Source organism: Cariama cristata, unplaced genomic scaffold (genome assembly GCF_000690535.1).
Source record: "Cariama cristata isolate BGI_N322 unplaced genomic scaffold, ASM69053v1 scaffold637, whole genome shotgun sequence".
In the NCBI taxonomy this organism is placed as follows: domain Eukaryota; kingdom Metazoa; phylum Chordata; class Aves; order Cariamiformes; family Cariamidae; genus Cariama; species Cariama cristata.
Window position 1 is genome coordinate 52,650 of NW_009625855.1, and position 18,798 is coordinate 71,447.

An 18,798-nucleotide genomic window follows, 5' to 3' on the forward strand; every position below is an offset into this window, starting at 1 on the left:
GACTTTCCTTGCCAAAACCTCTCCAGTATTTTCCAAAGTAGGAGTGAATGGGGCACAATGGATGGAAAAGGAATATAAAAAAAGGGCTGGAAGAGAAAATATAAAAATATGTGAACTATAATAAGAATAAGTAAGGCCGAAAGTGCAACTTGTCTTTGTCATTGGCCAGAGGTAACTGCAAAGGAATAGTATCTCACTGAAACACTGAAGCACCAATTAAATGAAGCTCCTACACTTGGGAGACATACAGAAATAACAGAGAACAACCAAACAATGTAGCAATGTTTAATACATTAAAGTGCTGTGCACAGTTTGTTTGAAGTTCTCACTGTAAATAGTAAAGGATTTACAGATTATGTTGAAGTCCTAAATTTTTATGTAAAGGATGATTGTATGAGAGTTCAATTTTTAGTAAAAAATAAACACATTATTATAGTTCTGTTAGTAGTCTGAACTATAGTCTTTGTAAACATGAGTTATGACAATGTGCAACATATACTCTTTTATTATATCTATTATTTATCTATTTATCCATTATAATTTCATGAAGTTTAAGCTCTGAGAGGGCTTATCTAATCATCTAATTTCACAAACAATTTTCATCCAAGTTAGCCATGTCGAATCCAATAAATGTAGTTAACGTACATCAGCCTCAGAAGACACTAACTTTCAACCCACGCCTGGGATCATGGCAGAGAAGTAGGGATGCGAGATGCTCAGACAACACAAGCAGATGTAGAAGGAAGTGAAAAAAACACCTATATACACACTGAAAATTAAAGGTGGTTGTCAGCTACAATTGAGATCAACTGGCAGTAACACCATTAATTCAGAGATGGTTCTCTGATACTGTAATAAATCAAAGAGAATTTGATTCAGATTGATCTGCAAAACTCCTGCTTCACTCTGACTAGTGCCACATCATCCGGCTTTTGCAATCCAAATGGCACATCAGGGGAAACAGTCTCTGGACGGAATGGCACGTGTGCATGCAATTTTATCCCGCAAACCAGTTATGTATGAACTAGTAATGCTAAGACTGTAGCAGCTGCATAACTGAGCATTTTTTCCTGTTTTCTCTACACTTTTTGTTTAAAGAAAAGTAAATTTAAACTGTTTTCTTTCAAATAGCTTAAAAGGAGGAATCCTAATTTTCCTTATCCAGTTTTCTCAGGTCAGAACAGGAATAAGCAAAACAAGCAGATGATAGTTTCATTTCAGTTACTAAATGACAATGAAAAAGATGTCTTTTTGCTGAAAACACTAGGTAAATCAAGGTACATATTTTTACTACTGTATATGCAGTGTCAATACTTTAGAATTAAGCATGTGTCATTCCCGTAAAACGCAAGGAGAGAGTTAACCACTGTTGTGGCTTATATAAACTACTACTTATCAGTCTACAATGCAACCAAAAAATCTGTTTTGTCCAGGATATTAACAGGCAATTGTTATGTTTGGCAACTTTGTCAAGTTTCTATTATTAAAAGCTTGTCAGTACAATTATTTATGGTGCCAAAAAAACATCCAGGAGGAAAAGTATGGTCTAGAGAGAGATTTTGTTCATTCTCCTTATTCTAGAAAGAAGGGAAGGCTTTTTGTTCCATTCTCTATAATTACACACCCACAGGCAAAAATTATGCTTGAAAGTATTCATTCCCAAAAGAGAAAATTTTAGAAATGTGTAGCAACTGAAACAAAATTTTATAGTGGAAATCTCAAGGTAACTTCAACTACAGCTGTCATTAGTGTGCTGGGTATCATTCCACATTAATAGGGATACTCCCATTATCTCTCTTGAATGAATGTCTCTAAACCAGCTAGATATAACTCAAACACATTTCTAATGAGCCATAGGCAAATCTCATTAGTCTGTAATACTGGCAGAGATAATGAGTAGCCTAGACTCATGCACCGTATTGTCTTGGACAGAGTGTTTTCTTTCAGGCCATAATGCGAGTGGATGTAAATCAGAGGTGTATTAACGCACAGAGGCCTGCTTTTGGATTTGCACTTTTCTTCTAACATGTATTAGCAACCATTCTGACTTGTGAATGCCTTATTTTAATGCAAACAGTACATTTACAGCAGAAGAACTGACATGGTTAATGTAGACAAAATATATATTAAGAAAAAAAGCACCAAACTTTTCAAAAGGACTGACTAAATACAACTAAATAAAATATGTTACTTTTCTGAAGTTATCTGGCTTTAAGTGCAAAGAACAGCATGCCAGAGAAGGAAGGTGGTTTCTTAAAGGAAACATTCTGCTGACTAAAAATTGTGGCAGAAGAAAGGAAGTGTGTTGTCAGAATAGTGAAATCTTCCTCCCTCCTTCCCCAATTTATACTTAAAAAAGTCTCCTTTTGGTGCTAAAAAAAATCTGTTAGTAAGAATCAGCAAGCTTAGGACAGTCCCCTAGCCTTCAGTTTGTTCTGGTCGTGATATTGCTCATTCAGTATTATGGTTTATAATGGACAGACTGAATTGTTGTGTCTTCAGTTGTTTAATTAAAGGTGAACCTCCACAAACACAAAGGTCTTGGTGAGGCTTGGAGGAGCAACGTCAGGCAGAGCAACCTCAGTAACCAAACCATCGAAAAGGGGCTCATGGGACTGTCCATTCGCCAAGGCCACCAGAGAGAGCGGCCAGACCCCGAGCCCGCGTGTGAAACCCGCCCAGATGAGTCAACAAAAGAAAGTGTCCCCAAATGTCACGCGAGCTGAAGGGGCTGTTGCCTGCAGGGGTAGGAGTCACTGCGGGGTGCAGGGAGGAGATGACTTGGAGGGGCTCTGCAAGAACTTCATTTGCAATGTTTTAAGGGGATTGTGGGAGTGCATGAAACACTATGGGGTACTTGGGGAAAGGACTAAAGGTGGGGAAAGGGAGGGATCAAGGTGGACTGGGGTGGAACAAGCATGGAAAGACAAAGAGAAAAGGGGATAAAAGGGGTTGTCTGAGTGTGAAGAGTTGACTGATCATTGTGTTCGTCTGACTGAGCACTGTGCTTGATCTCTGCAGTTTAAGCTATATTCTTCTGAAATCCCATTTCCAACTACCACCTTTGTGGGTGCACTCTCTATTCTGAGTGTGTGTGTGCAATTAGTAGCGAGTTTCCAGCCAGACCAGAGATCATGAGCAACGTAAGAAACCTGAGGACCTGCAAAGAGAATGAATGGGACCCTAAGCCTCAGGGGCTTGTGGGTCCAGGCATCAGGAGCCAGACCAGCTCTGGGGCCAACCACTGTACGAAGCTGTCCAGGAGAGCTCCATGTTGCCTGTGCGCATACTTCTCTAATGGGCTTCAATCCTGAGCACCCCCAGGGAAAAAGAAAAGAAAGAAAAGAAAGAAAAGAAAGAAAAGAAAGAAAAGAAAGAAAAGAAAGAAAAGAAAGAAAAGAAAGAAAAGAAAGAAAAGAAAGAAAAGAAAGAAAAGAAAGAAAAGAAAGAAAAGAAAGAAAAGAAAGAAAAGAAAGAAAAGAAAGAAAAGAAAGAAAAGAAAGAAAAGAAAGAAAAGAAAGAAAAGAAAGAAAAGAAAGAAAAGAAAGAAAAGAAAGAAAAGGGAAAAGAAAAGAGAAAAGAAAAGAGGCAAGGCTGAATAGAAATAGATTTTCCTGTTCTCAGGTTTAATTTCTTATGGACTGTTTTCTTCTGTATTTTCCTGTATTTATTTTTCCTGCTATCAGCTATCAAGAGTAGTCCTTGAAGTTTGGTGCATTAGTGCTTCAATGAGAACTCCACAGGCATTTTTACACAGGGAAGTTATTAATTTATATAATATCTATGAGAAAGTAAATATTTTGAACACTATGTAAATACAGAGACATGACTTTTTGTTTCTTTTACCAAAAAAACTACCAAGAAATGCATCTGAAAAGGCCACCTCAACAGACAAAAGAGACACCAGAGGAGCTCACAGAAAGTTGCAGCAGAGTAGAAGCTGCCATGAAAACCAGAGCACTGAGCAGTCTGATCAAATTAAGGATCAGGACATTGCATTCAGGAATGCAGAAAACAGAACAAACTTCAAACATGCCAAATCTGAAGCGCAGAAATAAGTGGCAAAGAAAAGGTAACATGATCTCAAAAGCCACTAAAAGAAACATATTTGAATTTTTGTGATCAATTCTGTCCTGAGATATTCACTGCAACGTGTAGATAAGCAATTAAGCAGCCAACCTGATGCAGAGCACCGACAATTTTTCGTGCTTCTTGGTAGACTGTCTCAGCACTCCAGTGGCCGTTGATGTTTTTGAGGGCTCTGGCCAGGCGGTTGTGCTCTCTCAGCCACAGCGTGTGCATGGCTGCCAGAGAGGTGACCTCGCTGGATCGGCTGCCCCCAGCCATAAAGCATTCAATCCTCTCACCTTCACTTGCATTCGAGTCTTGTGCACAAGGTGATGGGATCCGGTCTGTAAAAGGCAAGTATTCCCGATGGTTATCGTAATATTTAACGTTTACTCTAAGAAGGCCTTCTTTGCTTGTTAAATTCCTCAGTTTGTTTTCAACAGCATGGGTACTGCCATAGACGGTAGAAGCATCAAGGAAAGAAGTTAAGCCGTTGATCTGTTGTCTTGGATTTAGCGTTGATAGATTTCCAAAAAGAATACCATGATCGCCAGTGCCGCATGCAGGAGATGAGCGGTAGAAAGGCAGGCAATCCATTCCTGCGGATAATGTATCATTGGTGGTCACCTGCATAAAAAAAAAAAAAAATGGGTATTTTCTGAAGTGAAGATAACAGCTGTGGATGTTGAATTAAGGCTTGTGTAAATATTTCCATCCTCTGTCTCAGTTTTCATTTGTTCAGACCTCATCTACTGGAGTAACGTATTCCAAACCTGTAGAGATTGTTTTCCTTTAGATTTAAGCAAAGAGATGATTCAACCCTTTTTAAGCAAGGACAGAAATAAAAACCTTTACTCTGTCATAAGAGCAAGCTACTGATGTAACCCCTTCCGCATAGATCTACGCCTAAATTAGCCTGGCTTCACAATCAAAATTCATCATGAAATGTATCACAGTGAAGACGGGAACATCTGGTCAAATCATGTTCTACTGAAGACTGAGTGAAACAGCAGGTTTACATGTACACATAAAAACACAATGAAGAATTTCAATGTCTGCAGCAGCAGGCTGTAAAAGCTTTGTTTCAATACTTCATTTTAATCCAGTTTCCCAGCTAAAAAGTCATATGTAATTATTCACTCCGCTTTCTGCCAGTCCCCCACAATCCTTCTCCCACATTATTTTACAGGTATAGGTGTCCTACTAAATTCTGACTATCTTTATAAAAAGCATAGGCTGCACATAACCTTTGCCAAATGAAAGACCTCCCAGTCCTTTATCGGTTTGACCCACACATAGGCAAGAGGCCGAGGTCAAATGGTGATCCAGCATTCGTGTGCTAGTCAGCACGAATATAGTCTGAACCAGCCTGTTGCTCAGTCAGCTATTCCAAATATAGCTAAAGGGCGTGGGAGAGACATGTGGGAATTATGGAAGGAGATCTTGGGGTATAGGTAAGACTATTAAGAGAAAATACATCCCAAACCAGACAGCTAGAAGTTTTGTCACAGGAGAGCACTGAAAATGGTATATGAACAACTCAAAAGATGTGGGGAGAGCAGCAGAGATGTTGGAGGAGGCAAGAAAGAAAGAGGGAGAAAGGTTTTGTTCGCATTGTAGGATATCTAAGAGGAAAGCTCGGATGATCAAGTCTATTTCAAAGAACAAAATTCACCACTAAAACAAAAAATGCCATGTTTCAAAATTACTAAAATCTCTCTGTATTGTCTAATGCAGATTTGGCTTTACAAACTCTCTTTTTCTGAAAAGCACATTATTTCCAAATGCTAACAGTACTGCATTGTGCACCAACAATGAGCCATAACAGCCTGTCAGTTCCAAGAGTTTAAAAAAGATTAACCTCAATTAAAAATAACAATCATGGAGTATGAGTTTCAGGGAACCTAGTGTTTTCTTATCAATTGATCAACATGAAGCAGACACAGATAACACTTAATAAAGCTGCTGAAATATCCCAGAAAAAAATAGGCTTAGAAATTTGATTAAGAGAAAATAAATATTTTGTACAGACACCTGAACTAAACCTTCTTATTTGTATTCTATCTGCTAGCTTTTCATTTTTCAAAACATTTTGGCAGAAGACAGTGAATACTGCAGCTGTTATATAAAATGATGTAGTTTCTTCTTCATTCTTATAATAATATAGAGATCAGTCCGTGAAGATAGAAGAGTCATTAAATTCAGGGTAAATGTAACAAGGCAACTTTGGAATGGAATTCCAGAACTTCATATAATAACTTCGTTACTTCATTTACTATACCAAGTATAATTGTCTTACTACTGAGAACTCATGTCAATATGGATTGATACCCACAGAAGCATTTAAGTTAAGAAAGGGTTTCATTTGTTTTTCAAGTTTTCTTTGGTAAAGGAATTTTACCGATATTTTTTCACTACCTAAGTTTTAGCAAATCAAAGTAGGCTATTTTCGAAGGAAATATGTAATTACTTTTCTTTTTTCTTTCTTTCACTGATTGCTGAAATCAGTAATTTGTCTGCCTTGTGTTTTTTATGTAGTATTTGTCTCTATGATTAAGTGTCTTGCTATTAGTGTGGCTTCTTTTTCCCTTCAGCTGGTAATGTAAGCAGAAAGCTTATTTCCTACTACAAATACCTGAACTTGACAGCCACAGCAATGTGTGTGTTTGAGTGCCTCCTGCTTCTAGTTACCAGGAAAACCTGGAAGAATTCAGGTAACACTGGGGAAAAAAAAAAAAAAAAAGTATGAGATGCTTTTAAGTTGTTAAACAGCAAGGCTCACAACAAAACATAACAACAGTGAATGAAGTTCATACTGAATAATCTTTAGTTTAAACTGCCTCTGCAATTTCAATTCAAACCGTTCTGTGCCCCAGCAGAGAAAAACAGCAGTAATGAACATTAAGGGACTGGCAGAACTGCATAATGCAGTCCTTTCCCTTTTCATGGGATAAGTAGTGTGCAGCCAGCAGCTGAATGTGCAAATGAGAGCTTCCTTACGTTATTATTCAAATGACATCAAAAATAATCTGAGGGGGGGAAAAAAAGACCCTTTTCTGCTGAAATGGGTACAGAATCACATTTTTTTCCAAAACTAATGAATAATATTCGTATGAATTTTTTCTTTGCCTTGCATAATTGTAGAGGAAAAAACCTCACAACAAAACCCTCTCTGGCCACAATAGTTTTCTTAGCATAGCTGCACGTTGATTTAAATTGTTATTATATATGCATAGTCAAACGTGTTTATGGTGAAATTTTTTTATGTGTAGGAAAATGAAAGGTACTCATTGTTTCAGTGTACCACAATGTCTAAACTGTTATTTCAGTTAAAGAAAAATCTTTTTTATTGTGAACTTGTTCTGTGGGAAATGACTTTGAAAAAGGATTTTTGGTGTAGATTTAAAAGAAAACCTAGCTTATGGTCTATGAACGTTTGCCAATAAAGAAACCATGGATGTTTATTTGTGGACACGAAACTTGGAGGAGTGTCAATGACCCCACCTGACAGTGAGCTGCGACCCCTGAAACATGGAAGAAAAAGGCAGAGGCTCACTTTGCTGCTTGTTGAGGGCTCACCAATTGATCCATTTGTAGCTGAGACAGTAACCTGTCATGTTACATGTCACCTTTTGCAAATCACCTCACCTTTCTGAATCTCTGCTTCTTTTCCACCTTTCTATATCTTAACTAACTGTCTGAAAGCTTTTCAGGATTGTATCTTACTATGTGTATGTGCCGTGTCTAACTTACTGTCAGCAATGTAATTAATACTGAATGAAGTCAGTAGCTCTCCTATGAAAGTCTAATGCTTCGTTATGTCTCAGCCCTAACCTGAAATAATCATCTGAGGAATGACAGGTTATCTCCACAACCCTGATCCATGTGTCAGGCTGCTGTAAAAGAAGTATAAACTAAAGCCAGTGATCTTTTTGTTTTTCTCCCCCGCCCCCGGGATTCTGAAAAGGTACAGAAAAAGAATGTTCAGCCTCTACCAGAAGCTACAGGCTCCATGTGAGAATCACTGGGTGCAATTCTACAGCCTTTATTATGAAAACATCCAGAATAGAAAATCATAATGGTTCCTGCTAACCTGTGAATCATTTACCTACACTTGTTATTAATATTAATGCACTGCCGCAGCTTTCAGTCCTTCATTGAATTGCACTGACTCAGAGCATTTCCCAGGCAGCCTCCCTCACCTGCGCGGCCAGGAGCTTCCCCTCCCCGCTGAAAGCCCCGGGGAGGGCGTGCGGCTGTGAGCACCCGTGTCCTTGGCCGTGGGTGGATTCTCCCTTGGGTGCCCGCTGTTGTAGGAACACAACAAAAGTGCAAACTGCAGCTTCTGTGTTTACACCGGTGGATAATATGCTATTGATTTCACTGTCTTTGGAAACCAGCCACAGTATCTTCATATTCAAAACGAATGTGTAAAACTAACTGTGGCAGTTTGCCAAATATTTAATAGGTGGAGATTAGTTTTAATTAAGATTTAAGGAAGAAGATCAGTTCTAGGGGGTAGCATTTCATTTCAGTGTTCAAAAAATAGTTCCTCTGGTCACATTAATAATTACAACCCCCCTCCTTTTTTTTACAGTGTCTATTCTTCGCCTTTGGCAAAAACAGTCACAAAATACTAGATATATAATTAAAGCAAAAGAACAATCATCTTCCTGTCTGTCCCTCTAAGCTGTGAATAACAGAATAATAACAGAATGGAACTCAAAAATTCATGGGAGTGGGATCAAGTAATGAATCCACAAGTTGGGAAACTTATCTAATACTTACAGGGTTGTATCTGAATTTCTTTATATGCCCTGCCGCCATGGCCATTCTGAGTATCAGGCATTAACTCCCAAAGGTGACCACAGGTATGCCTGGACCCCCTTCGGCTGCTGGGCTACCCTGCTGAGCAGAACCAGCTCCCAGGCCACATTCAGCGCCACATTTAGTACGGGTACACATAACTTGCCTGCAAGAGCATCCTTGAAACATGCTCTGTGATGAATCTCTTCACAGCTCCAAGATAGAAATCCAAAATATGTCCCCTGTTTAGTGCACTGAAGGGTGCATTTGTGGGTCTATGCCATGGTATTCTGTGCAGCTTCTTTCCCTCTGCACTGTAATGCCACTACCACATGAGTAACGTTAGCCTTGGAGTCCTTTGTAGAAGATGCCTTAAATTGCCTCTTTTTTAAGCAAATGGGATTTCTAGGTTTGAACTAGTGAGGGTTCAGTGATTAGACTTCTGTGGTCCCTGTGATCCACATTTGATTCAAGTTATGGGTAACACTATAAGTTTATTTTCAATTTAAAGATCTATTTAGTAATAAAAAAATGTGAGGTTTTTGCACTTAAAGATCAATACTAATTGTGTTGTTTCAAAGAAAATGTCATAGACATAAGCTTTTGAAGACTTTTGCAGTTTTATATCTACAGCAAACTGACTTTTTAAAAATGGGAGTCAATACGTACCCACATTGTATCATACGATGGAGACGCACTCCACCTCCTTCATGACATCATGTGAAGCACTGCTGGGCAGCAGCTGGACTTTTGCCCTAGCCTCTCTAGATAAGACTTTGGGAATGAGAAGTTTCTAAGGCTATTACTTAACAGCATAAACGGAATAAATAATTTCTTGCCTCAGATGGCAATTTGAGACATAGTAAACTAGAGATTTTTGCAGAACCATGAAAGACTCATTGTAATTAGGGTTGTTGTGGCTAAACCAGGTTAGCCGGGCACTCACTGTCCTGAGAATATGATTCTTTAAGAAGTCTGTGGTCTTTCTGAATGATCCCAAGCTTTGCTTGCAAACTTTCAAAAGTCTGTATCTTCTGGGTGAGAGAGACTGGATTTATCTGTCTGTGGTAAAATTGCAGGCAGTCATTAATTTCACTTAGTTTTTCCTGTGTTTTAGATTCTCTCACCAAATAGATGAGCCATCTTTCAACACAGGACCCGGTTCAGTTCCCATTACAGTTAGCCGAATATTTTCCTTTATGTTTAATGGAAGTGGAATGAGGCACTTAAGGCAAAAGGAGATTGTGGCATAGTTATGAATTATGGTTTGTGGAGGGGAAAAGAGTTTTCTACCCTGATGGAATTTGTTCCCTACATTGGCTTCAGTGCATAGAGAAGCTGGTCAGTAATCCAGCTCCAACCCCGAGGCAAGTAATTTGGATTGCTCTGGATAGAGGTGGGAGCATCAGTCCAAGGGCTGTAATGGGCACGGGGCTCTTCTGTAGCATGAGATGGACAAGCTGCGCTTTGAGAAACAAAAAAGTTCTTTAATTGTTACTTATTTTTTTGTGTGAAAGACTGACTATACTTTTAAATTAATCAGACAAGAATACAGGATCCTGTACTTATACCAATTTATGTTTCTTCTAAGCCTCTAACAAACTTTGAATTCATGTTTTCTACCTACTGAAAGCAAAGAGGTGATGTACGTAAGTTGCAGCAACTCCCTGAAGATCATTTTATACCTACGTTGAAAAGATAGCTCTCTTCAAAAGTTTGCATTAGCTGCTGGAAATATCTTTGCTTTCACTGAGTAAAGGTAAGATCCTTTCACTTTATCTGGCTGGCAATTTAAAAACAGAATTATTTATGACTGCTTCCCTATTTTCCCCAATGGAACTCAAAGCCTTGAAGCATGAGAACAGTAACATTGGGGGGCACTAGTAAGGTTTCTCTGCAACACAAACCCGAGAGGTAGAAAAATTTGATATTTGTTCTAAGTACCTTAGCTATATTTTGTTATCTCTACAAAACAATTTAAATATCTACCTGTTTAATTTAATAGTTGTATTGGGTTTCAATTTTTCTATCGCTGTCTGCTCTAATATTTCTGGATAATCTATCAATTTGCATTATAATTACTTCAGTGTATATGTATCACTAATGTGTTTTATTTTACTCACCTGTTTCTCTTGAAGAAATTAATTTAGAACCTTACCTTTATTGGAAAACATGGATTTTGTTTTTCGCATGTCATCTGGCACTCCATTCCATTGAGGAAGGTGGTTCTACTGGTGCTCTGGGGTGTGAACGCAATGTCATGGTCTATGTACTGTCCCCATACCATAATAATATCAGAATACAGGTCGTCTTCAGTAACAGCCTCATTAGACGCATGAATAATTTTCCTTGTCACTTCACGAACCTGGGAAGAGAACTAATTTACCTTGAGTGCCAAGCAGTATTTACTTCTCACAAAATGATGAAACATTAAAAGTAGGGGGAGCAGTGATAAAAGCTAGCTTTTTTTTTTCCAGCCTTAAGAACACTTTATGTTGTAGAGTAGTTTTAATGATTTGCCTAAAAACAAAACAAAACAAAATCCCAACAACAACAAAAAAAGCAATATCTGACAGACTCGTATTTTTGTTCCGGAGCTGAGGCACCGGTGCCACAAGCAGTTTCAAAGGTGTTTCAGCTGAGTTTTTCTATATATTTGCCAAATGAGCAGTGTATCTTTGATCTCTTCCTTTCCAGAGAATTTTGAAAACCGCACGTTTCTTTTAGACTGTCTAAAAGTTTTCTATTTATTCTGTTTTCTGCTCCTTTAACAAATGGATTCCGTTTGCTGGGCAACCTCAAATCACTGTGGATACACAGAGGCTCTGGGCTGCTCCGTACGTAAACGGAGCAGCTTATGCAGCCCAGGAGACAAGCTAGGTTGCAAATACATGGTAGCTGAAAGCTCTGCTTCATTTTCCCAGGCAGGGAGAAGCCAAAACATATTTCTGAGGCACTTCTGTGAAAGCTACATAGACATACAGATGCTCTGAGGGAGAACACATGGAGACATCTATGCTACATGTCCAGCCTATACTAATAGCCAAGCAAAACCGTCAGAGCAAAATCAGCAGTCAGTTTGTGACGATTAGGGTATCGTTATTATTCACAGATTCCTCCCTCGTGCTGCAAAATATTCCCTCACATACAGGAGCTACCTAGAAGTCAAGCAATTGAAAGGGCAGCACATAAAATAGAGTCACAGGGTCTGTAATAAATATAAGGGCTATATAATGAATGTATAAGGCAGGTGCAGTTAAATAGAATTGGTAAGGACAAGAGGCAACATGGGACTTGTTTGGAACATCGGGCTTTATATTGAAATAGTCAAGAGCAGAGATACATAGAGCTTATCAGGAGTACAACTCTTTATATCAGTAGTTTAATAGCTTTGCTGGCCACAAAGCACAAAATTTTTTCTTGCAGTTAGTAAGATTTTCTTATCACTGTTAACCTGCACAGCTACGCTGTGTTCTAATATTACTTTATAGTAATCCTCACACTTATCTCTCACCTTCGTACTATTTGCATGTTGCTTTTTAAAGGATATAGTTGGATAGCTAAAAGTATAAAAAAAGACAACTATGTAAATGAGGAAAAACATCTATGGGGCTAGTTTTATCCTATCTTACTTCAAAATAACGCAGAGAACTTTGCTGATGGTCAGATATGATCAGATTTGGTGCAGTCATATAGTTTTGTTTTAGTGTGTTTTACTTCACAAGCATGTACCCTAATGAATCTAGAAAAAGACAGTTTGTATTATCTACTGGAAATTTACCTGTGTAAATGTCAGGTTTTCATCTTTAAGCGCTATATTACGCAGCTTACAGACAATGTTATTTAATTAATAACATGAGTTTCAGGTGACATTAACACTAAATTCTCTTCCTCATCCTTATTAAACATACAGTGGTTAAAATAACAAGACTTTGAGTCCATTAAAAGTCAAGTTTCAAACCGATGATGACAAAACAGAAACAGTAAATCCAGTCTAAATCATTGCACACTGCACTAGGGAATTTTTCACCCAGTTGCCTATGCAAATATTTTTTGTTCAAACTCTCCTCTTGCAGCTCTGCTATTTTTTAAGTATATGAACTGTTAAAATCTATAAATATTGCAAGGCTTTCTTAGCTCATTAACTTGGGCTAGCTAAAAAATGAAGTTATGATTTGATAGTAATACTTGTTTAGTTAAGGTACGCTAATCTAGGAGAAATGGTACACATGCGTACACAGACATGCATGCTAGTACGCCTACGTACTTTATATTTATTTAGTTGCCGCCCAACCCTGTTTTCCCCCTCCTCCTTCCCTGAATAAAGGCACCACTATCGAAAGAAAGAATCATAAAATCAATGGAAAATCTAGGATGGAAGGAAACTCTGGAGACCACATGGTGCAGTTTCCTACTGAAAGCAATGTTTAGGTTATTCAGAGCCCCATCAAGCCAAGTCTTGGATATTTCCCAAGAGGGATATTCCAGCAGTTCTCTAGGCAGCCTATTCCAACATTTCATTGTTCTCACAACAATTATTTTTTTTTTTCTTGTTTCAAGACAAAATTTCCCCTGGAGCAACTCGTGATGATTGCCTCTTGCCACATCAGTGTGCGTTCTTGTGAAGACCTCCCTCTTCTCTGTAAAGGTCTTTTCAGCGTGGGAGGGCTGTGACTGGGTCCACCCTGCATCGCCTTTTCTGTAGGCTGAGCCATCACCACCCCACATCTGCTGGCTGCCCTACACCTGGTGCAAGCCAGGCCAGGCACACACTGGCTCATGCCCTGCCTGCTCCCCAACACAGTCCTTTTTTGGCAGAGCTGCCCCCCAAGGCAGTCCATGCCGCCCTGCACTGCTCCATGGTCTTATGCTAGCCCAGGGTGCAGGGGACCTCTCACTATTTTGCTGATTGAGCTTGTGTTTTAGCAAAACTACTGGGTCCTTAACTGAGCTCAACAGATTCTTTTGCTGTTTGATTTGCTGATGCAAATGGAGGTCTGTGGTGGCAGGTATGGTTACAGCCCAGTGTAAGTGTTTCAAGTGATCTCATGGTACGTTTTCTAACCGAGGGTAGTTGGACTCCGTTGTATCGGATGCTGGGGTCCCATCCTCGAGGTTGGCTGAGTCCATCTTCATAGGCTGGTGGAAGCCACCTTGCCAAGGCTATGTTGGATGCTCCCCATCTAGGATGTTCCCTGGGAAAATAAAAAAACAAAAACAAAAAACCCCAAGAACAGCAGCAAAAAAAAATAATCCTGCACCTCTGAATATATTCTCAATAGAAAATATTTATATATTTTATAATATATTTGCAATATTCTGAATATAAAATAGTCTGAATATAAAATGACATAAAGTAAAATAATCATCAGCTACAGAGCAATATTCCATTGCAATAAAATATTCATGCAATGGTCTTTGAAAAAGCATCAAATACTGGTCTTCATGTATGCCAACATCCATTTGACTTGGAAGGAAAATAAAGAAAAATTAAGTTACTAATGAAATATTACTATCTTAATTATGTTTATAATGCAAGTTGGTTACCTTTTGACATCTTTGAAATACTTGCCCTGATGCTGATTTCCTGATAGTGTCCTCATTCCCCGTGAAGTCAGATATACTCTTAAGGGCCTTTGCTGGCATCTTTTAAAAGATGTTTGTTTAGTGTAATAGCTAGGAACTCAAGATTTAGGAAAATATAAAGAAGTCCTAGAATAAAGGTCAAGAAAGTTTAAAAGAAAAACGGTTACTAGTCATACAGAAGTAATCCTTTAGCAAGACCCAAGGAGAAAGGACTGAGGAAAGGAGAATGATGGCTGAAGTTGCTGAATTCAGTGGCAACGATCCCTCTCGTTGCATCTATACTCGTTACTTGGGTATAGCTTTGGCAGGGCCTATGCACAAGCCCAAGCACTGGTATGCCTTTAACTATGCTTTTAAGCTGCTAACACTAACTGCAGCGTGTTTTTGGCTCACACCAACTAGCATTTCTCTGAATGACATCTGGCTGGGCACACCTTGGGATTAGTGCATGCCAGTTTGTCATCCTGCAGCCAGCCTGCTTGGAAGAGGGAACGGGAGTAAAAAAAGCTTAGACAAAATTCTAAGAGAAAAAGGGTGGCAAGAGTCAGGTCATACTTCATTTGAAGGCCAGTAAATGATTCCTGGTGATTTTTAAGTCTAGTCAGTGAGTCTTGGGCTTGACCCAATTAGTTTTCCTTCAATCATGAACATTTTTAATGCATTTTTTCCTAATAGAATATTTTAGAGTTTTGTTTGTTTGGTTGGTTGTTTTTTGTAACATGGCCTGTTTAATAAATTTCATAATTGTTAAATATATATAGACATTAAAAAGAAGAAATAAATTTTTTGCAATGTACCCAGTTGACCAAAATTCTAAAGTAAGCCACAAAGAACAAGAAATATTTCCAGACAGTTAGTAGAACTACATGCTGTTAAAACATACATTTATATGTCTATTGGGATGCTAAAGAGGGAACAATTATTTTATTAATACTTCATTGATCTCCAGCACACTGAAGTGGCTCAATTTGCCAAGCTATATGGTACAGTAATACACTTAATTATCCACAATAATTCACACTTGAAGGTTGAAGTATGCTTTAATAAAGCATTCAAATTAGTTACAGTTGATTTGCCTTTATTGAAATTGCATAAAATATTGCACATAGTGTAGTGCTATTTCACTCAATTAAAAATAATGAAATGTTAATTTAACTGCTTAAGCAGTGATTTTTCTCCTGATTGCTTTTATATTTTAGCAGATCACTGGAATGTTACTTTAGTAAAACCCTTCTCACATGCCTTTTTATTATTACATTAAACATGTTAATGTCTTGGAATTTTGTTTGAGTTAAAAAGTTTTTTATCCAGGGCAGCTGAAATAATGAGATTTTGGTACCATACAGCTTTATAAAGTAGTCAGATTTGATTACTACACATTCTGTTTATGGGAAGTGGGACTTTCCATTCACTTGTAAAATACTGATATTGCACAATTTGGATTTTTTTTTTTTTTGGTTCCCTTAGAAGGAACCTGAAGTTTTAAGGCACAGTTCACTATCCAGATTTATGTCTTTTGAATGTTATTTAATGTCCTGCCTAGTTTCACGTAGAAAGAATGAATGCCATATGGCAATTTAATAATTGGATTTTATCATGTTTTACTTCACTCTGAGCTACCATGGACATAACTTCTGGCAAACATGGAAAAGTTCTGAAAACTAAGCCTGCCACTAAACTGAACACTTAGCTTGTATTGAAGTGAAGCAACTGTCCTAAAGGAGACATCTCAATTCCTTCTTATACTGCGTGGATTCAGTTGGGACTGCTCATTCTTCCCAGTAGGTGAGCCATATTCATACCCCTAACTCTGATGGTATTAGATCTTCAGACTAAGCATCAGGTCCTTATCTGATTAAATGGTTAATGACACAGCAACGAAATAGAAACATTGCAGATAAAGTTCCTCCTAGCTGCCCAAATATCAGGCATAAAAATGTAATCTAGTCATCTAAGCACCTCTTCATCAAGTCAGAGAGACAGACAACTCCTGATTGCCATCCTGGCATCCCATCATCCCATCCTATCTCTCATTATTAGGAACAGCCAAAGCTTCAACCTTGCAGTAAACATGCAACCACCTCAGAAGGCTGAGATTAGGTGAGGTTAATTACACTGTGAGATTCCATTCTTTCAGTGCCTGTAATTCCTTCACCTTCGAATCCTTCTCATTGCACTGAACACTAAAAACTACACAGATCAATGCCAGTTAGTTGGATAAAATATGAGGGGGGGAAAAAAGCTATTTGGATGTGCCTTTTCTCCCTTACTTTTCATTAAAAAGTAATGTTTTAAACTTATTTTGCTTATTATCCACACATATGCCTTCAGGCAGAAAGAAAATTAAAATCTATTGATATCTATTACTAGTAAACATGGATAATGATACTGCTGCGAATGTCTGATGTCATGTTGATGTTGTCCATAGAAGGCCATATTTATGCTATTCTGTTACACCTTTGTTCTAGGAAGTTCACACTAAAACAAAGTAATCTTGGTGCTGTGGAATAAATACTTCGTAATCTAGCTGATTTGTCCCAAATACATGAAGTGATTAAGCATCTGTAAAGAAATTTCACTCTCAATTTTAAATATATTTAAATAGCTTTTTCTTATAGGTAAACAATTCCACTGTGAATTTTGTTCTTAAATGTCACCTATGAAATGCAGCATTTACTGATGTACAGCACAGCTGCACATTCCTACTGGGTGACTAAAATTACAAATACAACACAGGTCCTGATATATTTTCCGCCTGAAAGTGGCAGCTGTAAAGCAAAGAGAAGTACAGACTGGTATTTTGTTTAATGTTTGAAGTCTCTGAAGCTGGTTTACATCATAGAATATGTTGTTTACTTTATAGTAATGGTCTTTTATTACTACAGTAATAGGCCTTTTAAAGTGATATATTTCAGTAAAGCTTGAGGTATTTCAAGGGGCTCACAAGGTTTTAGACTAAGCTAAGATCTGACTCGTTGGTTTCAAAGTCTTTATTTTTGTTTTTTTTCTTTTTTTTTTTCTTTTTGGTTCCTTGCACCTTTTACAGATGTTTAGAACAAAGAGTCTAAAATATCACCAAATTCGAGTGATGGGTTTAAACACTGGTTTGATGCAAACATAAAACTATATAAAGTAGAACACAATGACTACAGACTGACTAGACTCAATGGATCATATCTACCCTACGTAATTTTAGAAACCGGACTGAAATGCCTGTACACATCCCAGTATTACTAGAGTCACTGAAGAGAAAAAGATGTTTTACGTTACCCACAGCAGAGTGTGTTTCTCTCCGTCTCTGGAGAGAAAGACTACGGCAGCCGTGCCTGCAAATTAAGAGCTTCAACCATGTGCCTGTGTTCAGCTGTGAATCTTGACCAATGTGTTCAAGCCCTGATGGAGTTGTCAGTGCAAATATTATACTAGCTTTTAGTTCAGATTCCAAGCAACTCTGCAAGTGCCTGGGAGAAATTTTAGGTAACCACACAGATTTATAACATCGATGCATACCAGGTTGTGTCCTTTCAACAAAGAGCCTATCAGGCATGTTCCTTGCAAATGACTTGTGATGTAGCAAAACAGATTCATCTTGCAAAACCAGACTGAATAATAAAACTGCAGAATTTTACTGCTGTTCATTCACTAGGTTGCAGAATGCCTTAACCTGTGCAACGCTAATGGCCTTCCACTTACAGCTCTGTAGATCTTCACTTGTAACGCTACCATCTGCCATTCAGTTTGTGACTTTACGCCTGTGTATCCAAAGGCTGCTGAGTATAAACACCATTTATCCTTGTACTCAAAAGGGCTCTTGTTCTAAGTTTCACACCCTCATTGCATTGAAGAGTTCTGAAAACCAGTTACATCTGTTATGTTGGGTGTTGCAGAAACAATTGCCACATATATTAGGTAACAAGTAGATAATAGTAGTTGTTCAGAGAGCCAATAAGCTTATATTTATATAAATAGATATATAAAAAGATATGTCACCCAGAATTTTTAGATGCATGCTTGCTAAATGTTAAGGCTGTGGGAAAATACAAAAATGAGAACCTGCTTGATTTTCTTATTGCTGCTTGTGAAGTAATTCTATTTTCCTGTTCAATATCTTTTTATACCATTCAATCAAAAATGAATGCCGGGTTAGAATTCAGTCTGTTTAATTTATATAGAAAAAGGCATCTACTGAATCATTCCTCCCTAAATTTAAGGTTCCTTACGTAACCTTAAAAGCCTTCATAGAGAGAGCCTAAATAGTGTACCAAAGTTTAGATGAAGAGGTACTTTCCCTGGGAGTTTTCAGAGGCCATGCATTCAGAGGCACCATACATTCTCCTG

The 18,798-nt window shown here is 38.1% G+C and overlaps 1 protein-coding gene across 1 annotated transcript in view; it reads right to left on the minus strand.

Moving 5' to 3' along the window:
- TPO (thyroid peroxidase) overlaps window positions 1–14,477 on the minus strand; it is a 28,911-nt gene extending 14,434 nt beyond the window's left edge. The window contains 4 exon segments of the mRNA XM_009703753.1: window positions 4,180–4,695; window positions 11,033–11,239; window positions 13,940–14,069; window positions 14,422–14,477. Of these exon segments, the coding sequence (XP_009702055.1) occupies window positions 4,180–4,695; window positions 11,033–11,239; window positions 13,940–14,069; window positions 14,422–14,477 (909 nt within the window).
- Window positions 14,478–18,798: the final 4,321 nt, after the last annotated feature.